Here is a 12,467-nt window from a genome sequence, read left to right on the forward strand (position 1 = left end):
TATACATATATATATATATAATTTGTATAGGAATAATAAAGGTGGATTAAGTACAGGAAAAAGGCCCATATTGATTACCTCTCGAGTTTGGAAACAAACAGCTTCTAATGCAGCAAAAGCAATATGGCATTTATTGGTGAACTGAGTGAGCCCACAGATGATCCTAAAAATATACACAAAGATTTTTAAGATTAGAGCAGAATAAATGAGTCATTAATCGGGAATGTTCTAAATATGGGAAGGTTGAATTTGGTACATAGAAGTATATGGGGGGGAAAAGACATTAAAAAGCCAAAACTGGACACAAACATTAAGTAGCTGGCAAAATCCTTATAGTCTACAATGTTGCATCCACATATGAAAAAGTTCATGATCTATCTGAATAGATGACAATAATATAACACCAAATCAATACTCATCTAGATGATGGCCTTTTGATATATAACTTACAGGTGCCTTGATAAAAGATAATAATACTAACATGAATAGGAATATAGCCGGGGCTTATTGTCAGATGACATAACTTCATGGAATTTTTTCTAATATTTATTTATTGATTTGGCTGAACCAGGTCTTAGTTGTGGCAGGTGGGATCTAGAATCCAGGTGCCCTGAACTGGGAGGGAGGGCAGAGTTCCAGCCACTGAGCCACCAGGGAAGTCCCTGGCGTTCTTGTTTATGTCATGCCAAGGGGCATGCAGCGCAGTATCTTAGTTCCGCAACCAGGGATCAAATCCATGCCCCCTGCAGTGGAAGCGTGGAATCCTAGCCACTGGACAGCCAGGAATTCCCAACTTCTAAAATTATACTTCCCAAGTATAAAAGGTTTCCTCCATACTTCAAAATCATTTGAAAATAGAAAACTATTAACCAATAAGTTCTTAGCTAATATAGTAAATAAATCAAGACTGACAAAAGCATACCTTACTTTCAATTCTTACCCTCTTGCACTAGGCTCCCAATAAGGTGCATACAGCCCCGAAAATGCTGGGACGAAATAGCAGCCATAAGAAGTACCTACTTCTTTAGCAAGTTTTTCTAATGTTGAAAACAAACAGCAAAAACAAAAAAAAAACACACACAAAAAAATCATTCCAATATATACTACTTCTTTTCAAAAACAAGCACACATGTTTAAAAAATTAGGACAGGACTTTTGGTTTCCTAATATGCAGTACAGCAAAATGTTGCTAATTGTAGCAGAATACGAGGAGCAACAAAAGCAAATTTCTCCACAAAATATAACCCAATCTGCATGTACACCCGCGGTGGATTCATGTCAATGTATGGCAAAACCAATACAGTATTGTAAAGTAAAATAAAGTAAAAATAATAATTAAAAAAAATATATATATAACCCAATCCAAGAATGAAAGGAATTGGATTAGTTTTGTTAAGGTATTGTAGTTCATTTCCACTATTTTTTAAAAAAAATATTTAATTTATTTTCTGATGTGCTGGGTTTTTGTTGCTGTGCACAAGCTTTCTCTAGTTGCAATGAGTGGGAGCTACTCTCTAGACATGGGGCACAGGTTTCTCATAGCAGTGGCTTCTTTTTTTGTGGAGCACAAACTCTAGGGCATGTGGCCTCAGTAGGAGTGGTGTAGGGGCTTAGATGCCCCACAGCATGTGAGATCTTAGTTCCTGGACCAAAGATTGATCCTGTGTCCCCTGCATTGGCAGGCGGATTCTTAACTACTGGACCATCAGGGAAGTCCCCATTTCCACTATTTTTAAGGTTGCTGACTAGCAGATGAAGAAGTGGCCTTCACTGCATTCCTAATCAGAAATGTGTCCCTGATTGTCTCACCTTCAGGTGAAATGAAACAAGCAGAAGGAGAGTGGGTAGGGAGTTCAAAATAATTACCTATCGTTTGAAAATAGCCATAGTAATACTTAAATTACAGGTACTGGAGTTTTAATTCTCACTCTAATAAGAGTTAAAGCTCTTTCTTATCAGATAAATTTAACTGCAGATTCTGGCAATCTTCGGTGTTCAATTTTACACTTGGGTAGTTTTTATGCCCTACCGTGCCTATTTATGAATAAGCACCACTAATTATGTCAATTTGTTGTTTTACAAATCTTCACAAAGAGTCTTTTATATATATATCAAACTCATAATAGGGATCCATATAGTTTAATGTCAAATACAGGGCAAAGCATTAACAGACTGCAAGGGTAAAATATTTACAATTTTCATTATTTAGATTCCAGCCCTTTGTTAGAACATACTCACCAATTTCCTCAGAGCTTTTTATAATTCCAAGATTGTCTCTAAGCCAGCGAATAACAGCACCAGCTATAGCTACTGAACCCTATGGGAAATAAGGAATCCAAGAGAGAATATATTAAATATGTTATCAGTATATAAAGTTTTTATTGAGCATATTCTCTGTGTATGATTCTACCAGATGGATACGATTCAAAAATTTCAACTTTGGGACTTCTACAAACGTCATAAACCAGGTCTTTCAATATAAACATGGTTTTATCTAAGTCATTGTAGAAATTTTTCATGAGGCAGAGAAGCGAGCCCTCCAGCAGACCTTGGACCTGTTCCCATAGATGGACATAACTGTGGTGAGCAATCTGTTTCTTGTACAATTGTCCTGTTGCTAAATGACAAAGGTATATTATCACCCAGAATACATTCCCATTGTAGCTACAGAGTTATTGGGAAATGTTATGCGAAGAGTTGACTCATTGGGAAAGACTCTGATGCTGGGAGGGATTGGGGGCAGGAGGAGAAAGGGACGACAGAGGATGAGACGGCTGGATGGCATCACGGACTCAATGGACATGAGTCTGAGTGGACTCCGGGAGTTGGTGATGGACAGGGAGGCCTGGCGTGCTGCGATTCATGGGGTCGCAAAGAGTTCGACACGACTGAGCGACTGAATTGAATTGAACTGAACCCTGAAAGTTTTTTAAGCCCATTTCCCAAATTAAACAGTATATTAAATCTAGCAACCACACACAAAACTAGTCAGCAAAGAAGGCTAACTGCAAAGTAATTATTCTTAGATAACTAATGAGGACCTAACTGTATAGCACAAGGAACTCTACTCAATGCTCTGTAGTGACCTAAATGAGAAGGACATTTTTAAAAGAGTGGCTATACGTACAACTGATTAACCTTGCTATACAGCAGAAACTAGCACAGCATTGTAAAGCAATTATACTCCAATAAAAATTAATTTAAAAATAATTATTCTTTATAACAAAATCACCAAGGGATGGAGTGGAGGGGGAATGTATGGCTGTGGCAATAAGGAAGAAAACATACAATTTGTAGTCAGATGAACCAGGTTTAAGGCTGAATTCTATTTTTTAATAGATACGTAATTTTAGGTAAATTAGTTGGGCTTTCCAAGACTCCATTTATTCGCCTATATAAGGGTAATGACTATAATAATAGTTACCTAAAGAAATTACAAGGAGGCTTAACACAGGAAGTATACAGGAATATACAGGAAAGTTATTACTGAATGTAAATATTAGTTTCACTAGTTAGGTGTTAAAAAAGCATATCAGCCAAATTCCATTGACCGATGTATGGATAAAGGTAGTAAACCTACACACTGGAAAATTATTTGACCATGAAAAAACATGAAATTCTGCTACAACATGGGTGAATGTTGAAAATGTTATGCTAAATGAAAGATCATATATTGTATAACTCAATTTATATGAAATGTCCACAATACACACATCCATAGGCACAAAGAGTTGATTAGTGCTTGCCTAGGGTTGAGGTGATAGAGTTAGTCTTTGGGGAAATAAAAATGTTCTCAATTTAGACTGCGGTGATGACTGCAAAACTCTGTGAACATACTAAAAACCACTGAATCATACACTTTATTTATTTATTTATTTTTTTACTCTATTTTACTTTACAATACTGTATTGGTTTTGCCATACATTGACATGAATCCACCACGGGTGTACATGCGTTCCCAAACATGAACCCCCCTCCCACCTCCCTCCCCATAACATCTCTCTGGGTCATCACCGTGCACCAGCCCCAAGCATGCTATATCCTGCGTCGGACATAGACTGGCGATTCGATTCTTACATGATAGTATACATGTTACAATGCCATTCTCCCAAATCATCCCACCCTTGAATCATACACTTTAAAAGAGTGAATTGTGTGATATGGGAAGAACATCTCCATAAAGCTGTTCATAAAAACAAAAAAAAAAAGATTCTGAGGCCAAAGGAAGTATTAGCACAAACCATTAGGAGTTCCAAAAAAGGTTTTTTGGTTCTGATGTTTCATTCATACACATTTGTTCATCTTCCGTGTTTTTTTTTTCCATATAGATTATTAATGTAAATTACTTGATAGAGTCACTCCAAACCAAAACATCAGGTAATATAGTTAAGTATAGGAAACAGAATTTTTTTTATACGTTGCTTGCCTCTCTATCCCCAGTAAATAGAATTGCAAATGGTTATCCCTTCTTGCCATCAGTTTTCAGGATGTAAACAAACTAGACGCTGAACATGTTGCTATTAATACATTCTACCATTCACGGCTGCTATGAGAACAAGTCACTATATTCTACTGAAAAGCTGGCAAAACACCAGTCGCTCTTTTTATACAGTGAATTTTCAGCTATAAAATTTATTTGAGGAACTGATTCGACATCTCTGTGAAGATAGAACCAGATTTTAAAAGTGGGACAACGACAATTTAGCAAACACCTGACAAGGGACCCTAACCCAATGCCTCTCCTCAAAGAATACACTTCCTAACTTTGATATATTATATACTTAGGTAGAGAGTAGGACTATTAAGGAGAACTAAGTACATTTTTTGCTTTTGGAGACAATTCAACTCTGAAACATCCTTTGGAAGCAAACAATTTAGATATACTAGTTGCCAAAGACTAGAAAACACATAAGATTCTCTAGACCAGTGCTGTTAACAGAAATATAATGTGAGTTGCAGATATAATTTAACTTTTTTAGTTACCATAGTTAAAAGGTTAGATTAATTGTAATATATTTTGTTTAACTCAATATATTAAAAATATTATCATTGCAACATTGAGATATGTTTATATATATATATAATTTACTAAGTCTTTGAAATCAGGTATATATTTTCCACTTACAGCACATTTCAATTTGGACTAGCCACATTTCAAATGTTCAATAGTCAGGTGTGGCTAGTGGCTACCATACTGGACAGCACAGTTCTAGATCTACATGGAAAAACAGATGTTCTTTCTCCTTATACACTCAAAAAGACACTGGTCCTACATGGCACCTAACCAAGAAATGTGTATGTTTCCAATGGTTTTAGGTGAGTAAACAACAAATTTTAAAAAGCCATTGAGCTGGAAGTCTAGTGGAGTGGTCTTATGGCTATCAGCTAGTGGAACTTCATATTTTGGGAAATCAAATGTTGGTGTACCTCCTTTCCACTGATGAGGGCAATATGTTACATGCTCAGATAATTTTTTTTCAGAGGAAGCAATGTAGTTGTAATAAAAGGAAAATCAAGATTTTTCATTAAAGGTAACTGATTGAGAACATTATTGAGGACATTATTTAAAGCCACTGTCAAGCTTCCAGAAGAAAATTATTTTAAATTTGGTCATCAAGAGTATACAGGAGTGTTCTATTGTTGAACAAAGAAGTAGGTTTAATATGAAAAACACTTATCTGAAATAAGTATATAATTTTGGTATCATGATATAATACTTGGTATAGCTCTTTACAAATTAATAAAAATAAGAGAAACCTCCAAATTCACAAAAGATGTAGTCTGAATCCAAAGGCAGGAGATAAACTGGAAGGTGGTATAATGCTTTGAAGATGGGCAGGGAAAAGAGTACAGGAATGGAAACCCAAAATGATAGATAGAAGGTGACTGTCTACTTGTGATCAAATAAGTTACTGTCAATTATATCACAAATATAAAGATTCAATACTTCAGCTCATCAACTACAAACATGAATCAACCCTTATTCTAAGTCACGATCCACTGGGAAAGCTACACAGAAGCCTAACTGAGGTTTTCTAAGAAAAACAAAAACATAATAGAAAGGAGAGGGCTTCTCCAGTGGCTCAGCGGTAAAGAATCCACCTGAAATGCCGGAGACATGGGTTCAATCCCTGGGTCGGGAAGATCCCCTAGAGAAGTAAATGGCAACTCACTCCAGTATTCTTGCCTGGGAAAACCAATGGACAGAGAAGCCTAGCAGGCTAAGGTTCATAGGGTTGCAAAGAGTCAGATACAACTGAGTGATTGAGCATGCACAAAGAAAAACATAATAGAAATGAGCGGTAAAAAGAAGAAGTTCAATGATAACTGGACAAGAGAAATAAATTACTAAAAACTAGACAAACAGCCTGGAAAGTGAAAAGGTAAGGAAAAGGCTATGTGAAGATTAGATTTAAAAAAATCAAGTAGCTCTGATATAATGTCATAGCAGGCAAACATACGTTCCCTCAAAAGTTCCTTGAGATGAATGTTACTGCCATGAACAGTATTATAAAGTAGATTATTTTAGGGTGTAGGATGTGTCTTACAATGCAATTATGGTTAAAATCAGTACATGTGGAGAAAAATTATGTAAAATTTAGGTTATCCTTAAATTGCTCAAAATCAACCATTAGGCACAGGAAACAGTTTTGTGTATGCTACAGTAATATACAACACTATATAATTTATACTGTACTTAATTTATATATGATTACAAATGCAAAAATCTAAATACAGCATTTTTAATTGCAAAGAGAAGACAACAGGAGCAGAGAGGTGAATTGGGGAAGCATTTTTGAAATGTAACCTGTATCATTAATACTTTGGTAACCAGTCAGAGAATTAAAATTAAAAGCACTCATTTGTCAGAAAGTATACACCCGTGGCGGATTCATGTTGATGTATGGCAAAGCCAATACAATATTGTAAAGTAATTAGCCTCCAATTAAAATAAATACATTTATATATATATATATATATAGAAAATATATATACATTTATATATATATACACATTTATATATATACATAAAATACATATATATATATATTAAGAAAGTACATTAGAAAAGTCCATCAACAATGTTTATAGGCCCCCATGATCCTCAACTCCTGCTATTCATACTCTTCCATGATCCTTTCCCTTTAAGTAAGGTGGGATCTATGACTTTCTTTTAACCAACAGGGCCTGTCAAAGGTGACAGGATGTATGTGGCAATATGTATGTGATTACGTTGCATAAGATTATCACACCTGTTTTCTGGACTCTCTCCCCGCCTTGGTGGTGTTAAGTCCTCACATAGGAAGGAACTGCAGGTGGCCTCTAGGAGCTGAGGGCAGCCTCTTGCTGACTGCTGGTAAGAAACTGAAACCTCCAGTTCTACAACCACAAGAAACTAAATTTGGTCAATAACCTGAGCGAACCTAGAAACAGATGGAGTCTCAGATGAGACTGCAACCTCAGTCTACACCTTGTGCAATCTCAGTCTAAATCTTGACTGCAGCCCAGTAAGACCCTGAGTAGAAGATCCAGCTAAGCTTTGCACGGAATCCTGACCCATGAAAACTGTAAGATAATAAATGGGTATGGTTTTAAGCTACTTGCATCAGTGGTAGGATTGTTATGCAGCAACAGTTAACTAATAAATAAGGCTTATACCTAAAATGAATATCTGGCTCAAGAGAGATGAAAAACTCCAAAAAAAGAAAAATTTGACACCAAAATCACAAATCACATCAAAGAGATGAGAAAAAGGACATTTAAAGAAAACAACGGGTGGGGGGTGTTAGCCCCTATGGAAGATGGTATGGAGATTCCTTTAAAAACTAGGAATAAAACCATCATATGACCCAGCAATCCCACTCCTAGGTATACGTCCTGAGTAAACTAAAACTGAAAAGGACACACATATCCCATTGTTCATTGTAGCACTATTTACAATAGCTAGAACATGGAAGCAACTTAGATATCCATTGACAGATGAATGGATAAAGAAGTTATGGTACATATACACAATGGAATATTACTCAGCCATAAAAAGGAACACATTTGAGTCAGTTTTAATGAGATGGATGAACCTAGAGCCTATTATACAGAGTGAAGTAAGTCAGAAAGAGAAAGATAAATATCATATACTAACACATATACATATGGAATCTAGAAAGATGGTCTTGAAGCATTTATTTGCAAGGCAATAATGGAGAAACAGACATAGAGAACAGACTTATGGACACGGGGAGAGGGGAGGAGAGGGTGAGCTGTATGGAGAGAGTAACATGGAAACTTATAGATAGCCAATGGGAATTTGCTGTATATCTCATGGAACTCAAACAGGGGCTCTGTGTCAACCTAGAGGGGTGGGAAGGGGAAGGAAATGGGAGGGTGGTTCAAGAGGGAGGGGACATATGTACACCTATGGCTGATTCATGTTGAGGTTTGACAGAAAACAACAAAATTCGGTAAAGCAATTATCCTTGATAAATTAAAAAAAACAATGGGGGTGTTATAAGGAATCCTCTTTGGAGCTCATGTTTAAATAGGCAAAAATGGCATAATACAGGATTTGGTATATAAACAATACCTATTGAGTGTCTACTATATGCCAGACTCTGGGATAGAGTGGTGAACAAGACAGGTAAGTCTTCTGACTGCAGGGAACTTATATCCTAGTGACAAAATACAGAACATGGAAGTCTCAAACCCATAGTATGCTCAAGTTCATAATCAGATCAAAGCTCCCCAAGAGCATTTTGTTTTGGGAAATAACATTTAGAAAAAGAAGATGAACGAGGAAGGGAGAAGCACAGCTTGGGGAAGATGGCACACAGATGGCAGAGGGAAGGCAGAACTACTCACTCTATTTTGGTAATTCTTGCTCAATTTTGTTTCAGTATCTTCCACCACTAAGGAAAATTTCCAACTAGCAACAGTAGGACAAATTTAAGCAGTTTAATATGAGTTTAAAGTCTCAAAACAACTGAAGGATCATGTGTCCCACTTCCTTTTTACTAACAATGAAATAGGGACCCAGAGATGTTAACATTCTTAGTGATAAAATCCTATCAACAGAGATGGTTGAGTTTGCACTTTAAAAAATCACCTGTGTCCGTAACAGAGGATAACAGGCAAAATATAAAAAGAGAAAAACAAAACAACACATGATAACTCAAGAAGAAAATAGCATCATTGTGGACAGAAACAGAAATGCACAGCCAAATAGGGTTTGAGGCCACAGGCATGAAGGATTCTGGTTCATTGTTCTGTATGTGTCAGGCAGCAGGAGGGGCTGGAACTGGCTCCTGCAGAGGCAAAGAATTCAGAGTGCTTCATGTAAGACCAGGAGGACTGTCAGTGCTTGAAGCCAGGGGCTCGGTGGTGCTCTCCTGCTTGTGTAGGGGTGTTGTAAAACAAGCAGTTGTCTACCTGCTGACTCAGGCTATTGGCTTAATGGAAAATGAGACCAGAAGGGAAAACTTCAAAATACATGAAGAAATTCAGTATTAAAACATCAGACATAGTGTTCAGAAAACAGAACACCTACATGCAAAAGAATCAAACCAGACTACTTTCTCACACCATATATGAAAATAAACTCCAAACAGATTTAAAATTTAAATGCAAGATCTGAAAGTATAAAACTTCTAGAAGAAAACACAGGCTGTATGCTCTTTGACCTCAGCAATATTCTTTTTGTACTGTCTTCTCAGGCGAGGGAAACAAAAGCAAAAATAAACTGAAAAGCTTTTGCACAATGAAGGAAGCTATCGACAAAATGAAAAGGCAGCCCACTGAATGGGGGAGAATATTTGCAAATGGGGTTAGTATACAAAATATACAAAGAACTCATATAACTCAATGTCAAAAACTATCTGATTAAAACATTGACAGAGGACCTAAATAGACATTTTTCCAAAGGAGACATAAGATAGTAAATAGCCCCATGGAAAGGTGCTCAACATCACGAATCATCAGGGAAATGAAAATCAAAATCACAATGCAATCTCCTCACACCTGTCATAATGGCTATTATCAATAAGACAAGAAATAACAAGTGTTGCGAAGGATATGGGGAAAAGGGAACCCTTGAGCCCTGATGTCCACTTCTGAGTAATTTTTCAAAGAAAACAAAAACACTAGTTAGAAAAGATATATGCACCAGCACGTTCATTGCAGCATTATTTACAATAGCCAAGATATGAAAGCAACCTGAATATCTCTCGATAGATGAATAAAATGGATAATTTTATAATATATAATGGAATATTACTCAGCCATAAAAAGGGGTGACATCTCGTGATCTGTGAAAATATGGGTGGACCTAGAGGGTACTTGCTAAGTGAAATAAGTCAGAGAAAGAAAATATAGCATGGTATCACTTGTATGTGGAATCCAAAAAATAAAACAAATGAACAAACAGAATAGAAATAGGCTCACAGAAACAGAGAACAAAATGTTGGTTGCCAGAGGGGAAGAGGGTAGGAGGATGAGTGAAAGAGATGAGGGAGATTAAGAGGTACAAGCTTCCAGCCATAAAATAAACAAGGCGTGGGACATCCCTGGTGGTCCAGTGGTTAAGACTCCATGCTTCTAGTGCAGGGGGTATAGGTTTGATCCCTGATTGAGAAGCTAAGATCCCACAAGTGGTGTGGCCAATAAATAAATTAATTAAAAAATAAACAATCACAGGGATATAATATACAGCACTGGGAATATAGTCAATATATTATAATAATTTTGCATGGTGACAGATGCTAACTAGGCTTATTGTGGTGATCATTTTGTAATGTATAAAAATACTGAGTCACTATGTTGTACACTTAAAACTAAGTTAAGTGTAAATTAATTATACTTCTATTAAAATTTTATTAAATTAAAATATACAGACTTTTTAGTAAATTAGATATTACTGCACATCATATGCTAGCTTAGAAGCATCACTTCTAGTAAAAATGTATGGAAGGGGAAGAAATGACATCAGTCAACAAAACTTAACAGTTGGAACAGAATTCATTTCAGTCTGAGAAGTAAGTCTTTAAAATAAGTATGTGCTAAATGTATTCAAAGGAGTGCATTAGAAGACTTCCCTGGTGGTCCAGGTTAGGACTCTGAGCTTCCACTACAGGGGTACAGGTTCAATTCCTGGTTGGGAAACTAAGATCCCGCATGCCATGTAGCATGGCCAAAAAAGAAAAAAAGAAACAAAAGCCAAAGAGGTAAATTAAGGTATGATTTCCACAAAAATAAAATGAATTACAAACCGAAAGAAAGAGGGAAATAAAACAAAACCAGGTGAAAACTAACCAATTAAAGATTCTAGAAATGAAAGTACTGAGTGAGATTTAAAAAGGTAGTAGTTGAGATAAACCATAGAACAGACAAGAGAGACCAGGTAAATTATTGTTCTTATACACTGCTGGTGGTATTTACATATGGTTATGAAAAAGAATGAAATAATAGCGGTGAATCTCACAAAGCGAATGTTGAGTGAAAGGGACCAAAGTTTGCATACTGTATTACTCAGTCTCACTCTTTTGTATTATTAACATATAAACTATTAAAAACATGCAAAACTAACTCTGGTGTTCAGGGTTGCACATTTAAGTGTTAGAACTATAAAGAAAATAAGAAAGTGGTTATAATAAAAGCCAAGGCAGTGTTACCTTAGGGGAAAGGAAAGAAGCTGTGATTGGGAGTGGCACATAGTGGGTTCCTGGCAGTTCTCTGTTTTTTGACCCGGGTGAGGTTACACGGGTCTTCATCTTTAATATTTCTTTTTTCTGGCTGCACAGCATATGAAAACTTAGTTCCCTGACCAGGGATCAAACCCAAGCCCCTTGCAGTTAAAGTGTGGAGTCTTAATCACTGGACTGCCAGGGAAGTCCCACATGGGTCTTCTTTAATAATACCGTGTTAAGCTGTACATTGATGGTTTATGTATTTTTCTCTACATATTTTACATTTCACAATTAAAATGTTTTTGTTTTGTTTGTTTTAAAGAGAAAATCTTGAAATGTAGATACTGAGAAACTCACCAGGGATAAAGCACAGAGAAACAAAGAGATTAAAAACATATAAAATGGCAGTTAAGAGACATGGAGGGTGGGTTGGAAAGTTCCAATATCCAGACAATAGCAAATCTAGAAGAGGATGGAGGCAATGGTAGAGAAGCAATATTTGAAGAGATAATTGCTGAGAATGTTTCAGAACTGAAGACAGACTTGTATCCAAGTACCTAACAGAATAAGTAAAAATAAATCTAAACTAAGGCATATCATAGTAAAACTATGGAATGTCAATGATAAGGATATAAAGTTTAAAAACTTTTATATCAGGGCAGCCAAGGTCTGATTGGCAGCAAAAAAATGGCCAAAAGGGATGTAGCTACAAAAACTGAGATTTTTTTTATATCCACTCCAAAGAGAGGGCACAATAAAGAGAAACCTGTAAAGAATAGGCTTACTACCCCA

The 12,467-nt window shown here is 36.3% G+C and overlaps 1 protein-coding gene across 4 annotated transcripts in view; it reads right to left on the reverse strand.

Moving 5' to 3' along the window:
* GK (glycerol kinase) overlaps positions 1-12,467 on the reverse strand; it is a 75,418-nt gene that overhangs the window by 9,078 nt on the left and 53,873 nt on the right. For all 4 annotated transcript variants that reach the window (XM_052662864.1, XM_052662863.1, XM_052662862.1 and 1 more), the window contains 3 exons: positions 2,239-2,317; positions 941-1,037; positions 79-163 (listed from right to left, as the gene is read on the reverse strand). In XM_052662864.1, the coding sequence (XP_052518824.1) occupies positions 79-163; positions 941-1,037; positions 2,239-2,317 (261 nt within the window). The remainder of the gene's footprint in view (positions 1-78; positions 164-940; positions 1,038-2,238; positions 2,318-12,467) is intronic.

The sequence above is a fragment of the Budorcas taxicolor genome, chromosome X (genome assembly GCF_023091745.1).
Source record: "Budorcas taxicolor isolate Tak-1 chromosome X, Takin1.1, whole genome shotgun sequence".
NCBI classification, from domain to species: Eukaryota; Metazoa; Chordata; class Mammalia; order Artiodactyla; family Bovidae; genus Budorcas; species Budorcas taxicolor.